Source organism: Bombus impatiens, unplaced genomic scaffold (assembly GCF_000188095.3).
Source record: "Bombus impatiens unplaced genomic scaffold, BIMP_2.2 scf_0670, whole genome shotgun sequence".
Lineage (NCBI taxonomy): Eukaryota > Metazoa > Arthropoda > Insecta > Hymenoptera > Apidae > Bombus > Bombus impatiens.
In genome coordinates, this window is record NT_177089.1 from 456,078 (window position 1) to 478,564 (window position 22,487).

General features: G+C 31.7%; 3 protein-coding genes across 3 annotated transcripts; 1 reads left to right on the forward strand and 2 right to left on the reverse strand.

The window, feature by feature from the left end:
* Window positions 1-32: 32 nt before the first annotated feature.
* Window positions 33-1,776, forward strand: LOC100742797 (2-oxoglutarate and iron-dependent oxygenase domain-containing protein 3). The gene is made up of 5 exons (XM_003492276.4): window positions 33-276; window positions 662-1,099; window positions 1,169-1,322; window positions 1,384-1,510; window positions 1,583-1,776. The coding sequence occupies exons 1-5, from the start codon at window positions 161-163 to the stop codon at window positions 1,723-1,725; spliced, it is 978 nt and encodes a 325-aa protein (XP_003492324.1). The 5' UTR covers window positions 33-160; the 3' UTR covers window positions 1,726-1,776.
* Window positions 1,777-1,963: 187 nt separating this feature from the next.
* LOC100742442 (fatty acid synthase) lies at window positions 1,964-16,335 on the reverse strand. Its single transcript, XM_012389895.2, has 8 exons — window positions 16,012-16,335; window positions 10,556-10,760; window positions 10,108-10,461; window positions 6,859-10,010; window positions 6,357-6,801; window positions 3,455-6,234; window positions 3,137-3,370; window positions 1,964-3,044 (listed from the first exon to the last, which is right to left on the reverse strand). Exons 2-8 carry the CDS (start codon window positions 10,668-10,670, stop codon window positions 2,946-2,948), a joined length of 7,179 nt encoding a protein of 2,392 aa, XP_012245318.1. The 5' UTR covers window positions 10,671-10,760; window positions 16,012-16,335; the 3' UTR covers window positions 1,964-2,945.
* A 2,159-nt stretch (window positions 16,336-18,494) lies between these two features.
* Window positions 18,495-22,485, reverse strand: LOC100746067 (dynein regulatory complex protein 11). Its single transcript, XM_033322790.1, has 10 exons — window positions 21,508-22,485; window positions 20,960-21,167; window positions 20,591-20,868; window positions 20,166-20,475; window positions 19,811-20,095; window positions 19,452-19,696; window positions 19,090-19,377; window positions 18,907-18,999; window positions 18,690-18,807; window positions 18,495-18,632 (listed from the first exon to the last, which is right to left on the reverse strand). Exons 1-10 carry the CDS (start codon window positions 22,009-22,011, stop codon window positions 18,514-18,516), a joined length of 2,448 nt encoding a protein of 815 aa, XP_033178681.1. The 5' UTR covers window positions 22,012-22,485; the 3' UTR covers window positions 18,495-18,513.
* Between the last annotated feature and the right edge of the window lie 2 nt (window positions 22,486-22,487).

A 22,487-nucleotide genomic window follows, 5' to 3' on the forward strand; every position in this document is an offset into this window, starting at 1 on the left:
ATTTTGATGTAACTGAACGCACTTCGAAATATTTTTCACTTTTGTTTTACGTAGTACTTAATAATACTAGATTAGGTATATCAAAAATACAGTGATAGAAACAAACAGAAAGCAAGTCTTTTGTACAGATGTTAGTACTGTCGAAGAAATTGTATTAATAATGACACAAGAAACTAAGAAAGCAAAAAAAAAGCAAGTAAAAAAAGAAAAAACAAACCAAAAGGATGAGAAAAGTGAAGAAAATGTAAAAGAGGACACAAATGAAAATATCAAGTTGTATGTGAAATAAAAATCAATCAATTAGTTTAAAACATTATTGAAAATACAATTTATTTGTGTAAAGTGCTAAATTTACAAATATTAGTTACTATGAGTAAAATGCTACGTCTTGTTTATTAAAATTTTTAATGTAAATTGAACATAAATATTGTTGTATAGGTTAATATGTTTAGACATTCTCATATTACGATGTGATATGTTACTTTTTAATATACATATATCATTTCTATATTTTTTCTTATGTGATATATTTTATACAGTCTACGTTATCTATAAAAGATTAATTTTACATAACTTTTCTAAAATGTATTTTACTAATTTGGTTATGATAAATTATTTTAAAAATATATGAATAAAATTTATGAGATTTATTATTTTGCAGAAAATATGGGCCCTCTGTAAGATTTCCTTATCAAAGGGTATGGTCTCGTTCTGCCCTAATATTTGCAGTATTATTCATAGTTTGGTATAGTAGTCGACAGGGTAAAGAAATTTATTTGGCTAAGCAGAAAGAGATTTTATTAAGTCGCACTGTGAATGTTAGATGTTCAAGCGATTATGAAGCTGAAATAAGTACATATCCTGAATGTGTACCCGAAAGATGTGGAAGGATAGTTACAGATAAATTAGTGTCATCGACAGAAACTGATGTTTTATTGAAAATGGCAGTAAATGGTTTGAATTTAGCTGGTTCTGATGGAGGTGCAAGTATTTTGGACCTTCATTCTGGTGCTCTGAGTAAAGGTCAAGGCTTTATAGATATTTACACTTTACCAGAAGCAAAAGAAATATTCAATAGTGCTGATCTTGCAATTTATAAGTATATAAATTCTTCATAGTTATTTAAAACAATATTATCTCCAATTTTGTAATTCTACAACATTTGCAGAGTAGCAAAGACTAAGATACAACATGCAGTAGCGCATAACTTTGGAATACCTTCAAACAAAATATTTTTAACAAAGCCTACGTTTTTTTCCCGAATAACTAATGTGTCTGCAAAAACAATACATGACGAATATTGGCATCCTCATGTTGATAAGGTTCATAAATTATTAAATAATTTATAATTTATCTATTTTGAAATTTTAATATTTATTATAGGAAACATATGAATTTTTCCACTATACTACTTTACTTTATCTGAGCGATTTTGGAAGGGATTTTGAAGGAGGTCGATTTATGTTTGTCGATAAAAATAATGTAAAAACTGTGATAGAACCTCGTAAAGGTAAACGATGATTGCAAAGAAAAAATACTGTTAATAAGCGAGAGAAAATATTATTTCAAGTTTCTTTTATAGGTAGAGTATCTATGTTTACTTCGGGTAGTGAGAATTTACATGAAGTTGAAAGAGTACAATCAGGAACTCGATATGCGTTAACCATATCTTTTACGTGTGATCCAAATGCCGCAATTTCTGATCCAAATTATCGAATAAAATAGGAAAAGTAAGATCATTGTATAAGCAAAAAATATACATTCATTATAACTTTATATTAGAAATTTACTTATTTTCAAATATTCCTTCTAATAGAATATCTCATTCCAAAAGAAGTTTATATGTAACTGTATGCATATATTAGATATTTATATATCAACATATGTGCGTGCAAACTGTTCAATTCATATCTACAAGAGTTACTGAAATCGAATTTCAGAAGAATGTCCTTAAACAAAGTTCTTTTTATATCCTTTATTTACTTATCAATATGATACAAGAACATATGACGAATGCACAATGTATACGCCTGGTGACAATTAAAATAATTATGAACATATACATATTTTTTATTTAACAAACCAATCTCTTAATGCTAATGAAAAAATATAGTATAAATGGTTGCTTTTAACAAAGCATTAAGTATGTTATGTGCAATACATTTTTAATATATATAAATATACATAGAATATATGTATATTGAATTTCATCACTGGAATGTCTTTGTTTTGTTACATTTATCCATATAGACTATAGATTATTCAAAAGTGTAAGAGTGGAAAAGATGTATAAGAGTTGTTTTATCGTTATCTTTGTTAAGTGTTTTTTGTACATATTCTTTTCCTATTTGAAAGTATCACATGTTTTTAAGAAACCTAAATTTGAAATAATATTTGACACAATGAAATTTAATAAACCATCTTTGTGTATACATATTTTATACTATATGTTTAAGTAATAGTATTTGTCCACTATATAACCATTACAAAAACCTATAGCAAGAATTCCTGAAATATACTATAAACTTATAATAATAGTAATTTGTATGTGCAAAATTACTATAAAAAAGGGACCACAAAATTATTCCTTTAACTTGGTACCTATTTTTCATTCCACAAATTGAAGTATCTACGATTAGAAAATAGAGAAATTGGCTACATAACTTAATAATACAGATGATATAAACAATGCATATACAGATTTGAAAGAAGAAACATTTGTACAAAAGTAACTTTACAGAAAATATGTAGGAATCATTAAATATTACACATTAAGTTTTGATGATTTCCATCAATATCAATGTACATTGAAAGTTCTCTGGAATGTACCTATGCAACTTTTTATGTACATTTAAGTAATGATATTAATATTATAGAAAATTCTTTGAGTTTAATAATTTCTTCATAATAAACTTCAAATAATTTTATAAGTTGAGATGCATTTTTTACGATCCTAGAATATTCGCAATTTGTGATGCGCTCTTTCCTAATAAAATGCTCCTATGATTTCCGGGTAGTTCTATAACTTTTACTTTGTTGGAAATCTATAAGAAGATTAAACATATTATAAGAATTTAAAAGACAAAACATATATACATCAATAAATTAACGTTTTATGTGTAAACATAATAATTACCTTCGATAAACCATAGTCATTGTTTAGAGGAACAAAGCTATCTTTGGCTTTAAGTAATACAATATCTCCATCATATTTTTCGGGTTTATAAAAGAAAGCCGCCTTCAATTTCTTGTAGAATAATAGAGCAGCACTCTTTAAATCTTCAGAGTCCAAATTTTTGTCGTCTATCAATTCGACCACTTTGTTTAATACAACCTCAGTTGTGTTTATATTTTTCAGCATGTCATATAACTAGGAAAAAGAGAAAATAGATAAAATAGAATATCTAATGTATGATAAAATTATGAAACAATGTGTGTATGAAAATAAAAATACCTTAAGGAAAGTGATGTTGCTCCTGAACTGCCTGACAAAATACGCTAAACATTTTCGTAAACCATCTGTAATCACTTCTGCACTTTCTTCGGTAGCACGCTTTCCAAGTTCCACAGAATGTAATTTTACGAAATCCGGCGAGCCGTCGATGAGAGTTAAGTTTGTCTTATGTCCAGCTTTCTGTAATTGAACAGCCATTTCCAGGCCAATGCAAGATCCAAAGGAATATCCTATTATGTTATATGGTCCTTCAGTTTGAATCGCCTGCATTTTCTTCAAAAAGAAAGTCGCTAATGCTGATACAGATTCTAATGGACAGTTTTCTATACATTGGAAGCTCCAAGCAGGTCGATTCAATTCACTGGCCACAGTTTTAAATGGTGCAGCAACTCCTTCGATAGCGGGAACAAAGAATAATGGCTGCCCAGCCGAGTTCGCTGTACTGAGTGGAACAATAACCTTGACAGGTACAATCTCCGTACCTTCAAATGAGAGCAGACCAGCAGCATCTTGGATGGTTTCCTCATCATCTGAATCAGCACCAGCGTTTCCTGCTTCTACCCCAGAGGTATTGTCTAATTTTCCTAACTTGTCGAATGTTAAATTACGAATTTCAAGAGCAGATAATACTATATCGTAATTCCTTTCCATGGTTTGTTTAATTTCTGTTCCCATCAAGGAGTCCATTCCAAGATCAGCCAAGCTAGTACTACCGTTAACAGTTTCTAATGCTTTAATCCCCAAGATATTGGCTACTGCTTGGACAACACTAACTTTATTTGCGTTTTCTACCGCATTATCTTTACTTGCCGTAACAAGCGATGCCAGAATTGGATGTGGTTGTTGAAGGAATATGTCCATTGTTTCGAGACAATTTTGTATACGTTGCGGCAAAGTACCACCAACTTCAGTATCATTGAAACCACCCATTTTGTCTAAAATTAGACCAACATCACCAATGGCTCCCCATTGAATGGCAAGGCCAGGTAAACCATTCGCTTGTCTTTGTTCCATCATCCTTTCCATAGCAGAATTTGCAAGACCATAATTAGTTTGACCCATGTTGCCTCTTCCACTTGTGACAGATGAGAATACAACAAAATAATCTAATGAGGAACATTCTCGCGATACTATATCCAGATTCTTGGTTCCAGTAATTTTAGGTAATGCTGATATTACGAAATCAGATTCAGTAAGATTTTCAAACAGGCCGTCTCGCAAAACAGCAGCCAAATTGAATATACCACCAACCGGGGCTAATGCTTTACTTTCTTTTATAAGTTGTTTCGCTCCATCCAATGTTCCTATATCTGCCGTTGAAATTTTAATGTGTGCACCCATATTGCGCCAACGACGAATAGACAATGCCTGGAAGCCTGTAGTTACTCCAGACCTCGATGTGAGGATTAAATATTTCGCACCACGTAAAATCATCCAATCTGCTAATTCTAAACCAAATCCACCAAGACCACCAACTAATATGTACGACTTATCAGGATTCAAATATGTGCGTGGAATAGCAGAAACTACTTTTTGCGGTGATTGCACAACTTTCTGCTTTTCCTCGTCTCGAATCTTCAACAGAACTTTACCAATATGTTTACCAGTAGCCATATATCTGAATGATTGTTCAATCTGTTGTTCTGAAAAGACCGTGGATGGAAGTGGGCGAACAGCACCACTTTTTATTCCCTCACTGACAAGTCTTACAACTTCTTGTCTCTCTGGGCCATCATCTTCGCAGATCGCATCCAAAAGTATTCCATGGAACGAAACGTTCTTCAAAAATACGGACATGCCCAGAGGCGAATCATTCGACAAATCGAATTTCCCAATTTCAAGGAAACGACCACCCTGAGCAAGGCATCTGATACTAGCTTGTAATTTCTCTTCAGCTAATGAATTAAGCACTATGTCTACACCACGCCCGTTAGTTTCATTAAGTATCAGTTGCTCGAAACTAGTGTCTCGAGAGTTACCGATATTCCTATCAGTCAATACAGGAAACATTTTCTTCAAGAAGTCTCGTTTGTCTTGTGTTCCAACAGTGGTGAATACTTTGCATCCTGCGTGTAAGGCTATAGAGATACTCGCTTGTCCGACACCTCCACTACCAGCGTGAATCAGAACACTGTCACCGGGTTTCATGTGACCTCGAACACAGAGAGCATAGTAACTGGTAGCATAAGCAACTGGAACGGTCGCTGCTTCTTCTAAAGACCACTTATCAGGTACTTTCCACATGAAACCAGGATCAGCTATAACAGTGGTTGCCAAACCACGTGCTGGCACCATAGCCATAACTCGTTGACCCTTCGAGTCACGTCCAGAAAATTCGAGACCCAATATACAGTCTTGCGTAGCTAGATTTCCGGGAAGAGCATCTGGTGGCAGTTTCCCAGTTGCCAACATGATATCCCTGAAGTTTAATGGCGCGTAGTACACGGAGCATAACTCTGTATTTGGGAACTTTTCTAGTTGGTAATAGCTCAATGGACTTTCAATCCATCTTAAGCTGCTCAGGTCGCCTCTGTTCAAAGCGTTAATATATGCGTGTTCAACTTGAAGAGATGATTCATTTTGCTGATCTAATGCTATATGTCTGTAGCATCCCCATTGACCTCCCTTCAAAATATTAGCGAACATTTGTTTGTCCAGTTGTTTAGCATAAAATTTATCATTTAAGTTAAATTTGGGCATGTTCTTGTCTTGAATGAAAACGTAAGATGCTTTTGCACAACCATCTTCATTAAGCATACAATTCATAAATCCAACCATACCTATAAAAAATATCACATGTTATAAAAATTAAAATTATTTTAATAATTGATAGAAATTGTAATTTTGTCTGTTATGTTATAATTATCTGTATATATTGCAAAAAACGTTTAATGACACTTACCAAATAATTCTTCACCTTGACAAACGAACAAAGGTCTCTGATTCTGAGCCACAAGATTTTTCAAAGTTGCCTTAACACCTTCTACCCAAGAGAAATTCTTTTCCGTTAGTTGTATGACTACAGGATCCGGTCTTACTTCCTTCTTTTTGAGTAGAATATAAGATTTTCCAGGAATGACCTGTTTTGCTACACATACCAAATCTGGATCTGCCACGTTAAAATCAGTTTGAGCTGTTTCTTCCAAAAGTATGAATCCTCCGTTTATCACACTGTCTTTCAAATTTTTCAATATATTCAACGAATTGTCAGTTAATACATTGCTAGCTACTGCAATGTGCAAATCTTGACCAACTGGTTCTTTTTCCGCATTGCGTTTTACAATTTTTATATTTTGTTTTAAGCTGGCATATCTTTTACGCAAAACTGCAGCCAGTTGTAAATCCCCCTAAGAAAAATATCCAATAAGTCTTACTTTTTTAAACTGCAGTTGTAAAATACTTACATTTACTAGAGGTTCCCCAGAACACCATGTCTTTATATAGGGCAAGATTAAAGAATCCACAGGACGATCTCCAGATACTTCGGTTATTTTCAGTTTGATTCCACTTATATTTTCATATATCGTTAGTAATAATATAGTAAGAGCATGGACTTTAGCCTTTTCTGGATCCTGCACTAATGGTTGAGAATTTTCATATGGTATGAACAAACATCTTTCAAGTTTAGGAGGTCGAATCTGTTGCTTCTTTGCAATCAAAGAGGCTTTCATCTTTCTGATTTCAACACCGCCTGATTTAATAACACCAATATTTGGATAAGAATATACTGGAACACCCTCGTCTTCCTTATAATTTTCAATAAGCTCTAAATGAGCAGTGGGATTGATGGCAACGTATTGCACACGAACTGGCACATATAGCCCTCTACAATCCTTTTCAAGGATGCTGAATTGAAGCATGGTATCCATGAAAGAAATCCAGTCATTCCAGAGAAGTCTACCAGAAGCACCACCATTATGGACAATTTTAATTCCTTGGAAAGTTCCAGTATAATTATATCCTCTGAGTCTGAGTTCCTTGTAAACGTCAGCTGTCTTCAATTCTACGACAGTACTTTCATTTTTTACAATCGGAGCAGGTATATTTAATAACATTTTATCAACGTTTTCTGGTACAGAAACTGTTCCAGTTACTACCACAGATCCACTTTCACAAATTTCAAAGTCTCCAGTGCCCAGGAATATATTGATCGAAAATTTCACAGTGCCATCCATTGGCATAATGGTAGCTCTTTGGAATTTTACATTCTCAAATGTAATCGGCAATTTCTCGAAATCTGTTCCACGCATTTTTGCGTAGGTTTTCCAGACAATCACTAGGTAACCAGTAGCAGGGAAAAGAATTCTTTCATCGATACAGTGACCAACTAGATAAGCATCTGTTTCTTTGGACAGATTCACTTCCACTACATTTTCACCAAAAGATGCATTACTTCCTGCATAGTCAGCTAAATTCCATTCTACAGAATGGTCCCATTTAACCAAGCTATTAATCATTGGTGTGCCACGACCAACTGGATAATTAACTGGTGGATACAATTTAGACACTCTGGGTTGTCCTCCTGCTAAATATAACTTTCCTATATTTTCTAGGAAGAAGTTCAGATTGTTTGCATGACCTCGTTTATGTAGCCCAATATTGGTCACAGTTGACGGTAATGATCTACGCAAGATTGCTTGCAATAGACAATGTGGTGCAATTTCGATAACTATCGCGTTTTCTGGGATATGACCTAATGCTTGATAAAATAGTACAGGCGACAATAGGTTATTCACGTGATAGGCAGCACTACTAAGTTGTGCCAGTGGGGTACCCCAAGCTGATTCTGGTATTGATGTAGAAATCCACCTGGAAGTTCTCTGTTTCGGATTTGTTATAATTTTCTCCAACATTGTACGAAGCTTTTGACCCACTGGGGCTACATATTTGCTATGGAAAGCAACACCAGAGCTATTCACCAATTTTATAAAGATGTTATCTTTTTGCAGATCATCTGCCAATTTCTTGAGAGATTCGATTGGACCAGAAACTGTCACAGAGTCTGCTGAATTGTTGCAAGCTGGTGTTACGTCAGGTGGGCATCGAGCTGCCGCTTCTTCCCAACTTAATCCTACGGCAGCCATTCCTCCTGGCTGTAAGTTTGAATCTTTGATTGTTTTTCCTCTCCAGTATGCAGCCAGAACCGTTTGTTCCGGAGTAAAAGTGCCATCTGCGTAGGCACATCCTAATTCGCCGACAGAGTGTCCAACAATACCATCTGGTTGAATACCTAAATACGTTAATACGTCCACAAGAGCGACTTGAATGGCTGCAATGGACACGAATGAGTATAAAACATTTTCGTCAAAGGTTTCAGCTGTTCCATTTTGAATAAGATTCATTAGATCAATTCCTTCAGGTTTTAGAGCCTCAGCACACCTTCGCAAACTTCTTTGGAATATGTCGATAGAGAGCAAATCTTTACCCATACCGGGCCACTGAGATCCCATGCCAGAGAATACAAACCAAACAGGACGCTTTTCATTGACATATGAATCAACTTCTCGAGTGCTGACATTTCCCATAATGGAATATCCTCGATAAAGATGACCTGCTACATTATTCGCGTGAATATCATGAAGCAAAGCAATGAACTCATCGTCTTTTTCGTATTCCTTGGCTTTGTCCAGAAGTAAGTTCACAGCCTCTGATGTACGACCAGATACGGTAACTAGTTTGGGTACTTTATTGTCTAAAACTGGCGACAACTTTGGTTTAGGATTGCTACGAAGAAGAATGTGAGCGTTAGCTCCACCAAAACCGAACGAATTCACCGCTACGAGTCCACCTTTCCATGGCATGTTCTTATCAACAACTTGTATACTTCCGTCGCTCAATGCCGGTATGTCTGTATTCGGATTCTTGAAATGTAGATTACCCGGGATTACACCTGTTTCCATGGCAATTAACAATTTTGCCATAGAACATACTCCACTGGCAGGTTCTGAATGTCCCATATTAGATTTAACGGAACCAAGTAATAGAGGACCTTTTCTACCTTTGCAGAACAGATTTGCGATCGAATTGATTTCTTGTGGGTCCCCGACTTTGGTTCCTGTTCCGTGAGCTTCAACGTAAGCGACGTCTGCAGGATTAACACCTACTTCCGCGTAAACTTCACGCATCAATTTATTCTGCATGTCTCCACTGGGAAAAGTGATTCCTTGAGCTTTGTTACCGTCAGTGTTGGTCTTAGCATGTAAGACAGTGGCATACACTCTGCGTGCATCCCTTGCTTTTTGCAAAAGAAGAACCGATACAGCCTCTGATCTAACATATCCTTTGCCATCACTATCGAACGCTTTACACGCACCGTCCGGAGATAACATACCTAACCGATGAAACTGAAGAGAACTGGTAGGTTTTAGAAGAAGATTACAACCACCGACTATAGCTGCGTCGCATTCACCTGAACGAATTGATACAATTGCTTGATGCATGGCATATAAAGACGAAGAACATGCGGTGTCTATTGCATAACTAGGACCGTTGAAGTCGAATGTATATGAAATCCTGTTTGGAAACATAGCTCTGCAGCATCCCGTTAATCCGTATCCTGTAGACATATTTAAATCATTATTTTATTATTGTTACTATTACTATTAAGTTATTAATTATTATTAATTATTGCCAGCAATATTAAGTTTACCAACCGTTAATTTGATCCGGATCTTTAGACCAAAATTCATCTGATTCTGAGGACGAGACACCAATGAATACGCCAGTTTTGGATCCCTTAATATCATTTGGATTGATACCAGCATCTACAATTGCTTCATAAACTACTTCTAACAGAAGACGTAATTGTGGATCCATTACATGAGCCTGTTTGGCATGAACACCAAAGAAGGTAGCGTCAAACGATTTGAGATCCTTCAGTTTACCAGTTCTCTTGGGTAGACCAAAGAGTCCGGCAGGCCAACGACGTTCATCATCTGTGATCATGTCGATACCTTCGAATAAGTTTTTCTTAAATTCTTCAATGTCTGAGGATTCCGGGAAACGGCCTAAAGAAATGTGAAAAAAATTATAAATATTAAATCGTAAGTAAAATTATATAATTCGAAATGTATTTATATATACGGCGATGTAATTACTCACCCGAAAAACCGCTAATGACAATTTCATTATTTACATCGTATGCGTTAGTATTGCTGTTCAACATAGTCGGTTCTCTCACAATGGGAGTGTTTGCACTTTCAAATTGAGCTGGCATTGTGATAAATATGATATGATCAACTTTTTCTTCGTGTATTCTTTATTTTTGCAGAATTTAGCAGACGTATGGAGCCTAGTGGACTGTAAGCTGAAAATTAGAAATAAAAATATGATACTTATTTAAAAAATTATATTTTAAATATTATACAATTTGCTATATCAATTTAACTGTATGTATATGCATTTACATATATTATATAATTCTTTCTCTTTTAACCGATTCACGTAACAGAATAAATTTATCGATATTTAATTTAATATATTAAGAAATTCTAAAAAAAAAAAAAAATGTAGCGATTATATAAAAATACCGATTAAGGAGTATTATTTCGTTAGTTAAAACCGAAATTCTATAAATGTAGGACAGCAATGACTAGTTGTCTTATTAAATATTTCAGACGTCTCAGCAATTGTATTAGATTATCGTGGTATCTCCTCTGCGACATACGATTAATTGAGTGATTTCAATTGGATTCACTCCCGGATAAATCAGTTTAGTAGTGACTATGCTCGCAAGATGCAACATTGCTTGCCCGGTGTCATCAACGTACTTAACCTTTGTTTTATATATACATATTTAATACTTATTTAATATTTATTAAATTCATGTTCAAAAATATTACACAACTATTTTTTATACCCATGTGTAAAGCATACATTTTTGATATACGAGACTATTCATGTAACTATTGAAAAAAATGAATATAAAAGACAAATATCTCTTCGTTATTCTATATTTCCAATATGCTAATAATTATTTAATGTCAATTCCATTCAAATGTCAAGACTGAATGCATAAAATGCGAAACGGTCGAAATTAACATTTCCCTATCTTCATGTAATTATCATTTCCCTATCTTCATGTAATTATCCGAGTAGCTTTCGATTGAAACGTAATAGTAGAACACGTGATACAGCGATGACCTGACCCCAACGTCGAGATGCGATATAAATTATATCATCACGTGTTATAAACTGTTACATCATAATTTATTAACATATTTTATGTGATAAGATTTGTTGACTGTACATGTCATTTATGTATGATTGTTAATTACGATCATATCATACGATACTTGTTTTCCTATATCACCTTGATCCGTAATATGTATTAAACAGATAATAGACCGATTTATGAAGATTTATGATTAAAAAGGTCGTGTGATGCACGAAATATGGTGTTTTTCACGAGAACACTTAATTACACTCAAATTAAAAGATTAACACGTTTTACGTTGTTCAATATCTTTTATTACTGCACAATTGGTATTTGTCACGATATAAATTATATTTTCATAATTCCTAAATTTATGAAATTCCTCTTATACAGTAAGTTGAAATAATATAACAATTCGAATGCTCAACAATATATATGTATATATTTTTACAAACAATGAGAAAATCTGAAAATTCATTATGGTACTTGAAAATGTACATATAGTTATTTATTTAATAATATATGAAATAATAACAATAATATATGTAAAAATATATACGATATTACTGGGTTACTGCGATTTAGTTAGTGTTACACTTAATAAATATGTATCTATCTATAGATAATGTACGTTATTGAGAATATTGTGAATTGTTTATGTAAGTCAAGAAGTTTCAGTGAAACAATATCTGATAGATATAGGACAGAAACATTTCAGGTATATATGTATATATGAATATATTCTTGTATGAATAACGTATTATAATGACTGTAATCGAATTAATTAACAAATTTTTTATTGATATGCCTAATTTACATTATGATAAGTTGTTATAGTGGCGCGAAATTAATTATATGTAACTTTTATTCCTTTCTCTTTCCTATAAATTATACGCTGATGTAATATATCAGAAGAACTTGAACTTTATAATCCCTGAAAAAAAAACTGAAATTCTTTTTAGATTAATATTATGCCGTGAATCGCTGAACGAAAAACATTTACAATCCTCTACTTTCAAATTTATCTCCAGAACATTTATTTTTTTTGCTCCCAGACATTAATTGCGTATTACATAAGTTTTTTTGTTGTCACGTGCCAGCCGTCACATATCAGGATTCGTATATTTTTATATTTCTAATCTTTAACCTGCCATCACCTGATCTTGGAAACTTGCAATAATTCGCAATCTTTTCTCTTTTATGTATGTTTTATTTTCATGAAACTCAACATCTCTGACGTTGGCAATGTAATATATAGGGTGGTTGGTAACTGGTGGTACAAGCGGAAAGGGGGTGATTCTACGCGAAAAAAGAAGTTGAAAATATAGAATAAAAATTTTTTTTTTTTTTTAATTTTTCCATCGAGACAACGATCTGTCAGTGAGATCCGTTATAACAAGCCGCGATAAAGTGCACGCGTACCGAGCGAAAATTCAAAGTCGATTTTCTCGAAAACAAAGCCTCGAACGAAAAATTTTCATTCTATATTTTCGACTTCTTTTTTCACGTAGAATCAGCCCCTTTCCGCTTGTACCACCAGTTACTAACCACCCTGTATATCAAGAAAATATGCACGTTTATGATTCCACTTTGTTCTTGATGGACACGTGAAGAAAAGTGTCTTATGAGTTCAAATCGTACAGGGAAATAAATATTACTAGCCTTCAAAATATGCAAACCTTATGTGAATTTTGAATGTACAGTTTCTCTAAAATAGAAAACATGTTGGTACAGTTTCTACGTTGTTATTTACCATTACAATAAAATCGATTGATTAAAATTTCTTTGAAATTTTAAATTGTTAAATTAAAAAATTAATAAATTATTTAAATGTAATAAATTAGAAATTTACCTGATAAAAAATTTGAATAAAGATTCGAGCGTGCCTCATAAATATTAAATATAGGATGCATATGTTAAATAATCGAATAATTCGCGTCATAGAAAACTCTTCACGTCATTAAATACATATTGAACACATTTGGTGGCATTATGAATTACGTAAATTAAAATCATTAAAGCAATACTTGATGAATATTAGGGGAATTATTAAACTAATTCTGATCTTATATCCGATGCTGTGTTTTGCTTTACTGTTACTTGTACTATCGCTCACAAAAGTCTACATATATGTACACCTATCGAATTTTGTGTATGTCACTTACCAAAGAAATTAAACACGCACCTTATTAATGTATTCATTAATTAATTCAAAAGAAATTAAAAAATTAAAATATTAACTAAAAAGTTTCGGGATAAAATCACGTCGAAAATTACAAAATCATATATTTTTGCAACGTCAAAGAGATAGTAGTATATTATTGATGCTGAGGAAATCTACAAGACATTAATATAATATTAATGTCCACTATTTTTATGATTTTATGTAAAATTTCAAATGTATGTAATTTTTATAGCTTCTAATGTTTTAGTTCTTTTGAACGCGATTAAATTGTGTTACATTTTAACAATATGTATGTGTTTCAATGTGTCAAAAAAGTTCGTGCAGTTAATATTTTTACTATAATATTTTAAATTTAAAAGGTATATATGTAAATAAACTTTTGTGATGAACTGTGTATATCTTTACTTAAATACATAATAAGACATAGATAGATAGTGCAAAGAATAATGTATTTAATTATCACTAATTAATATCAATAATGTTATGAAAGAATAGAATAAATCGTGCTACACGCTGGTCTCAAGTAATTTTATCGCGTAAAAGAATACGGTTAGGTAAAAACGTAAAAACTGATCACTCAGCATTAGTGCTTTACATGAGTTGGTCACGTGTTGTGCTGCGCAGGTGATTGCAAGCTGTAGAATCAAAATATTTGTAGCGAATCGAATTTTGTACACTTTTATGTAAACAAATGTCTTTAAGCTTATTCGTTATTCGAAAAAATTACTGATATTTTTTAAACGATCACAATTTCTATCTTCTTTATAAGAAAAAGAATTTCTTTTTCTGTACCAAACATGAGTAACTTGAATCATTTATCAGTCATGAGTTTGAGAAGACATACAAAAGCTATTAAATCATTTCATATTTTTTGGAAATGAATTTAAAACAAATGAACGTAAGAAATGAATTGAAATGTTACAATACAAATTTTATAGTAACAAAATAGAACATTTACTAGGACAACAGACGATTCTTTGTTTATTACTGTGGCATGTACAAAAACACCGCATTATTTATGCCTAACATATTACTATCCGGTCATTACATACGTATAAGATACAATCGTAAGAACTTGTACAAGTAGATTTGACATTGACGTCAGATAAAACACGTTATTCGCATCAACATTCGTGTAAGTATAACTAGGTTCTGTTCACGTGAAAAATATACAAGTTAAAATATAATATTATAATAAATACGATATTATAATAAATATAATAATAATAATATATATAATAAAATAAGATAAAATATATCAGAAAAAAATATACTCTATGAGATATGATACAAATGATATCGCAATACACATATGCTATATAGAGATAATGCCTAAAGAACAGCTAAATTAACAATTCGTTCTTCGTATAAACTTCCTTGTCATTGACATTATTGCAAATAGAAACTTCACACGTAATCGTAATTTATCAGGTAAAATCTAACCGCGATTAGATTTGTTAGATTTGTTACGAGTGATATTACGAAAAATATAAGGATCAAAGATTCCATGAAAAGTGAAAAAATGAACAGCTAGTAATACAATTAATTTTTAAGACTCTAAATAATATTATGAATTGTAATAGTTGACTGAACTACAGAACCCAAACAAATTTAATGCACCTATTATTGCTGTTTAATTCGTGGTATAAAATTTATACAGTTGTTACGATATTACAAAAGTGATTATCTTATGTTTCTACGAATGAAATATTGTATTTCTGTTACGCTTGTATGACTAAACAGTTCATACAGAAATGATAACAGTTCAAATGAACCAGATATACTAACGGATTTTTATATTCTGACATCATGATACTTTTAAATGTAAAGAATTAAACATCGAATAATATATGATCAATAAAGTTGATTAATTTTCTACTATGTTTTTAAAAATGTAGCAGATAATCTATCTATCATAATAATTCGAATAATATTGCTAATAAGTCAATAGTATTTTGATAAATTTATCAATGAAAAACATTGAATATTTAAAATTATTATACTTTGACATCGTAATGATACTTTTATAATTAAAATATTTAATTTTCAACAACACATAATCAATAAGTTGATCAATTTTCTATAATGTTTCCAAAAATATAAGAAAATATATAGAACTGTCACAGTCATTTAAATAACATTAATAAATTGATAACATTTTAGTAAATTGTCCAATGGCAAAATGATAATCTTAATTGAAAATAAAATAACACTTACCTCGCACGTGGGTATAATCCTGACAAATGTTGTGAATTCTGTTTCTTTTCCAAAAAGCCTGCGTACTCGACTATTGTACACCACCGACTTCGTATAATAAATAATATAGATCTTGACGAGCAACTTGTAATAATGGGAATGAAGAGACTACGGAATGTGTAATGATATTTAACTACAGAAATGGCCCTAGCTGTTTAGTAATTTTTTTTAGAAACGCGACGTGCGATTTTCCTATCAATATAACCAGTACAAGTCCAGTGTGCACGTCGCAGAAAACTGGCTAGCGTCTAGCCTGTGAGCATCTCGTTATTATTGAATTGGACAGACCTTATGGTCTGACATCAGACCATATGGTGTCGACCAATAGGAATTCACGTTTCCGGTACGCACGCGCATGAGAATGGACCAGCGTTCCGTCTTCCGTTACGAATATTCCGTTTTTTCCCTGATTTATATTTATCCTTGCGACTAATACAACACTTCGTTTTATATCTTAAAATTCGATTGATTGGATACATGCATAATGTTCATGGGTTGTCACATGTTAACTTTGTCGCGATTTTATTTTATATAATACTAATATTATCATTGCCGATAACTAGCACAGAATTGTTGTCGGTATACACAGTCAAGATCGATATCCTAGTGCAGTAACGTAATCGGCGGATTTTCAAAACATTTATAAATATTGGGATCCGTTTATCTCCTCCTATTATCATTTTTTCGAAATATATGTATATACGTATATATTGTGTAGTTTATATATAATATAATGCATATATAACACAAATTGTGAGAAAGATTCGTGAAGGTCATTACGTGTACTATTTGAAATGGTTAGGATTTTATCAAATCAAGAGCGCTAAAAAAACATTTATTCCTCGCGTTTATTTTCATCTTATGATAATTAATAATAAAATGCCATTTAATTTTCTAACTTTTGCAATGAAACTATTGATCTTATATAACATATTAATATTTTAACAGATAAGAGATGATTATCCAACTTTCCTTTCCGTTAAATATTATATTTGTTCTTAAAACTATTATTGTAGATAATACAATTTTGTTTCATGAAATAGTAAATTGCTGTCATTGAAAGAAAATTACATAAATTTAAATATTAATGAGTTATGACTCATGGTAAATACGCATATTATGTTGTTTTTTTATAAATAAAAAATATCATCTACTTGACACGAGTCTGTTTTAAAATAAAGTTAGATTCATATATTTAATAATTAGCATACTGTGTTTAATTTTTTATTGATAAACGAAGAAATGATAAAATCTTACGTGATATGATTTCATAAGATCATAGTCGAAATAAGACTTCTATTACATATTTTGATAGGAAAATGTGAGGTAAGATGTGTGCCCCTTCTTGCCCTTTATTGATAACTCTTTGAAGAGGTCTTTGCCATTGCCTTTCGTTACAAGTCTGCTTGCCGCGTGTTATATCACGTGAACTGAAGAAAGAAACATGTAACCTGTATAACTGTAATCTTAACGAGACTTTTGTACCGCGATCCAAAGCAAACAGAGTCATTCTAGTTATCTCCCTTACAAAAGGGACGTTCATGAATAAAAACGTGCCAGATTGCAATTGTCACTCTTCTAACTCGCACTTATGTTGCCAAAGATGATCATGTGTCCAAATATAATATAGCCTTTTGACGAAATTATGAAATGTAATTAACACGCGACGATAAAGTGATTATGCAGATAGAATCTCGAATCTCTTATCACACAAGGTCATAATCCCCTTTTTTTACAAGAGAAAAATTTATAAATATTTTATAATATTAATTGCGAAATGTTATGTACAATTAATAAAGAATTAAAAACAATTGCGGTATGGTAATATAATATGCTAAGAAATACATGAAATTCTAGATTTACTTTTAGTTTTACTTACACATGCATGTAATTTGTTTTTTTTATATTTGTCACGTTATTCTGATAAATGAGTGCGAAGCTATCAGTAATAAGTATTTTTATGCGATCTTTTCCCCGTTTGACCCTTGTGTCGTATACTTCAAACTCATTTTTTAGTCAAACAAGCAGACAGGTTTTCCAATGCTTGAAACTTCGATCTCAAATGTAAATAGCTGTCATCTGTCACGTTACGTTTACTTTTACTTACGTAAATTGGTCTTGTATGCATCTTTGCAGGAACTTAGTAACCAGCGGCAAAAATGAAGTAAATAAAGTACAATGGTATGTATGTATGTAATTCCATTGTTAATTTGTTTGGTTTTAGTTAATATAAATTGGTAGAAAAAAACCATCTTAACGATTCATTTTAATAAATTTTGATTAATTGTGGAATATTTCATATTATAACATTAATTTTTTCTTAAATTTAACTGGAAGGGAAGAACAATAATTGTCAGCTATTTCATATATTATAATTTGTTATACATATTATAGAATATATATAAATAATATATACTATATATATTATAAAATTATAAATATTATTAAATAATACAAATAGATTTATTTATGAAAATTTTTTCCTTTTCTTTGCTGTTTTTCACTTTCTTCTTCCAACTTCTGAAGCTCAAGCTCAAGCGCTCGTTGTTTTTTACGACTTATAGGTATTTTTGAAAGCCATGCTGTAATTACATATAATTAGAAAATGATAATATTTATAACAGCACACGAATACACACCCAAGAACGTGTCTTCTTCTTCGCGAAAAACAGGATCTTTCGAACTTAACGCGTTTATTAATTCCCCATGTGTCAGTGGATGAGTTCTTAGTTGCACTATTCGCTTTGTAGTCATTACCTACTTTACAACAATGTGCAATTGTTGTAATGAGAAAGATTATAAAAAATTTACGCGCAACAATTGCATAATAATAATAAATAATTCTTTCGCCAATACCTCATTAATAGACGCCAATACCGTGCCAATAGTAAAACCATCGCAAATTTTAGCCATTACAGATGTGTCGAATTGTCTATTAATTCCAGGATGCTATAAATATAATTATATATTTACATACATGTCCCTTCCGATAAAAAATTAACGTGCATCGGAATTTATAAATTAATGAAAAAGTCATACTTTGTATATTAAATCTTTCCATATGAGAGACATAGATCCATAATCTGGTCTGGGAATATATATAATTTTATCATATGTTTGATATAAGAGTTTCTGATCTCCATCCCATGGTGAACTTGAAGTTCCAATAAGAATCACTCTATCTTCATTTGTAATACTTTTTACTAACTTAGGAAGATCTTTTTTTAGACGTTTTGGATCAGTTTTATCTGTCTTTGACACTTTTTTAACAAACGGCTTCTCTGCTCCTTCCATGAATATCACTGATGGTTGAAGCAAACGTGACACCTTCATGTCAAATGAATCTAGAATAAATATTCATTCTCTAATGTGTTTAATCATCTCTATCTTTCTTAGCGTACCTTTAATATTAAATGCATAAGCATAATTAATCCTGATTTGCCAGGATATTTCCCAGCTATGTTAGCTGGTGTAATATCAAATAAAGTGGCTCCAAGTTCTGTGCAAATTGCATTTACTAACATTTTTTTGCCACTGCCATGTGGACCAGCTATTAACACTGATCTTATTAGTGGTGTAAGTTCTCTAAGAGTATTGTTTCCCAAAGGAAGTATACAATATTCAGCTATCAACTGTCTTATGTCTCCTATTAATACATTTAATACAAAAATTATTACTGAAGGGATTACTAAAAGAACTTAAATCAGAATGGGGAATATAATATGTGACTATAGATTTAAATTAATATAAAATACTTAACCAAGTGCTGGCAAAGGATCCTTTCTTTTTTCTCTTAAATTATAATTTATGAAAGACTTTTCCCCTTTGAAATTACAAAGTGGAATTTCTTTATGTAACTTAATAATTCCTTGAGTTAACAGTTCTTCAAATAAAGATTCTGTTGTTCTATCAGGTGTCAAATCCTTTTCTTTCCTCTTTTTATTTTTTTTTCCACTGCGGCGAATTCTTTTTTGAGTTTTTTTAACACGTTTGCCTTTAAGACCTCTATCTCTGTCTAATGCATATTGTAATGCTTCTATGTCATCTTTAAATATGATAAAATTGTAGCGTCATTATTGTTTTTATATTTTGGTTATTGTAATGGTATAATTTACCTCTAAGTGCTTGGTCAACTGTAACGCGTACTTCATTTTCTACTTCCTTGATTGTTTTATTTTCTATCATGTCTAAATATGGTAACTGTGCCATATTTACAGCTTCATCTTTATTCTTCCATGTTTCTTGATATTCTTGATTAGCATGTACCAGCTCTGACAAGAAGTTGGAAGGAACTGACTTGAAACCTTGCTCAGTTTCCTCTTCTGATTGTTCAACATCACTATCCTTCTTCGATTTTGATCTTTTAGATTTCTTGGATTCCTTTGATGATACTGCTGTTGATTTACTTATAGTGCTCTCAGTTCCCTGTATATATGGAATTACATTCTACTTCAACTTAGTTGCATCAAAGAGTTATTGCTGATATAGAGCAGATTTGAAAATGCTGTACACGCAATACAAGTGTAAATACTAATTTTACCTGTCTGCTAAATATGACTCTAGATCCTCCACTCTCAGCAGATGGCAAGTCTGGAATTTTTCCTGTCTGTTGAAAATAAGTGTTTACCCAGTTTCGAACTTCACTCCTTATATTTTCTTCTATTATGGCACTTTTTCCTTTACGAATTCTTTCTTTAGCTTCGACCACCAAATTTTCGTATAACTCTTGATATTTAATTTGTTTTTCATATCTCTCTTCTTTAACTTTCTCAGCCTGTCTAGCATTTTCCGTAATTTCTTGACTCGGTTGAAGCATACCTTTAAAAATAGACAAATATAAATATACATACACACTATTTATTATATATGCATCACTTATTATTTTAATAAAAAAAAAAAAAAAAAATACCAATTAATAACATTTCTTCGAGACGTCGTTTCCGAATTTTGCATCTAGTTACGTATCCTCTCCAAACTTTTTGAATTTTTATTACAGCCGTCTTTTCGCACGATTCTTTTATCTTTGCATCTGCTTTAATCGCAGATTTATTCTTTATTTGACGAATTTCTTTCATAAATTGAAATCTTAATCGGCCTTGTCTAGCGCGTTCGTGAGCCTAACATTTGCATAGACAATATTTAAACGTACATTAATATACAAATAGTATTATCATTCTTAATCTTATATAAATTCGGTTTCCGAATTTTGCATCTAGTTACGTATCCTCTCCAAACTTTTTGAATTTTTATTACAGCCGTCTTTTCGCACGATTCTTTTATCTTTGCATCTGCTTTAATCGCAGATTTATTCTTTATTTGACGAATTTCTTTCATAAATTGAAATCTTAATCGGCCTTGTCTAGCGCGTTCGTGAGCCTAACATTTGCATAGACAATATTTAAACGTACATTAATATACAAATAGTATTATCATTCTTAATCTTATATAAATTCGTACCTGTATAAGTCTTATCGCTTCGGATTCAGTCATATTTTTTGGTGGAACTACTTCATCCAAAACACCTATACCTTTTAAAATACTTTCTATATATTTCTGTTTTCCTTCGATCTCTTGTAAACACTCACGTCTAAAATATCTTGGAATTTGAATTTCAACTTCTTGCGGAGTAACGCTTAATTTTATTAAAATATCATCGAAATAACTATACTCTGAAAGATCTATTTCGACTAATTCATGTTTTAATTCTAAAATTCTACCAAGGCATGAGACTAACAATTGTTTCATTAATATTCGTTTTTGCGGTTGAATTATTTGATCGTAACACAATTCTAATTTATTATAGATAAGAATATATCTTACGTATAATTCCGAAACCGTATTATGAGCTTTTTTACGATCCTTTTGCGACTTAGCGTTTTGCAAATTTGTATCGATTTGTAGGAGTTCCTCCATATCAGTCTGCGCGCTTTTCCAAAGCTCGTTATATATCATACTTGACATAATCGAAATATCTTTTCTTTTCTATTTAAAAATAAAATTATAGAAAAACAAATCGAATGATAATGTGAACAAACACTTTGCTTTATTCGTCTTTCAGGATTGTTAGAAATCGTTGGTATCGTAGCAACCATCAATTAAACTAGCATGTAATACGTACAATTCTTTTAAAAATACTTATTTAAAAAAGGTTTTATATTTAAATACATATTTGTTATAAGTACATCTAACTTAATTTTTTTACAAGTGTTAGCATAATGTGTTTAATTATTTGTATAATCATTTTACAACTGTTTGAAATAGCTATGTTAAGTAAAACATGCGCTTATTTGAAGTAAATAAATATACAATTTTGCGACACATATAATGCAAAGATCTGGAACATGTTTACATCCTATAGAAACTCCTGTACAATCTAGTACAAGATAATTTTTATTAGATTTACAAGAAAAACAAATTTATACAAATATATTTCAATT

Excerpts from the sequence above, each read along its gene's own strand:
- LOC100742797 (XM_003492276.4), top strand. The coding sequence starts at position 161 with ATGACACAAGAAACTAAGAAAGCAAAAAAAAAGCAAGTAAAAAAAGAA. Across the intron at positions 277-661 it reads ACAAATGAAAATATCAAGTT|AAAATATGGGCCCTCTGTAA; the intron begins GTATGTGAAATA and ends ATTATTTTGCAG. Across the intron at positions 1,511-1,582 it reads TGTGATAGAACCTCGTAAAG|GTAGAGTATCTATGTTTACT; the intron begins GTAAACGATGAT and ends TTTCTTTTATAG.
- LOC100742442 (XM_012389895.2), bottom strand. The coding sequence starts at position 10,670 with ATGCCAGCTCAATTTGAAAGTGCAAACACTCCCATTGTGAGAGAACCG. Across the intron at positions 10,462-10,555 it reads TGTCATTAGCGGTTTTTCGG|GCCGTTTCCCGGAATCCTCA; the intron begins GTGAGTAATTAC and ends ACATTTCTTTAG. Across the intron at positions 6,802-6,858 it reads CTGGGGAACCTCTAGTAAAT|GGGGATTTACAACTGGCTGC; the intron begins GTAAGTATTTTA and ends TATTTTTCTTAG.
- LOC100746067 (XM_033322790.1), bottom strand. The coding sequence starts at position 22,011 with ATGTCAAGTATGATATATAACGAGCTTTGGAAAAGCGCGCAGACTGAT. Across the intron at positions 20,869-20,959 it reads CGAAGAAATGTTATTAATTG|GTATGCTTCAACCGAGTCAA; the intron begins GTATTTTTTTTT and ends CTATTTTTAAAG. Across the intron at positions 20,476-20,590 it reads GAGTCATATTTAGCAGACAG|GGAACTGAGAGCACTATAAG; the intron begins GTAAAATTAGTA and ends CCATATATACAG.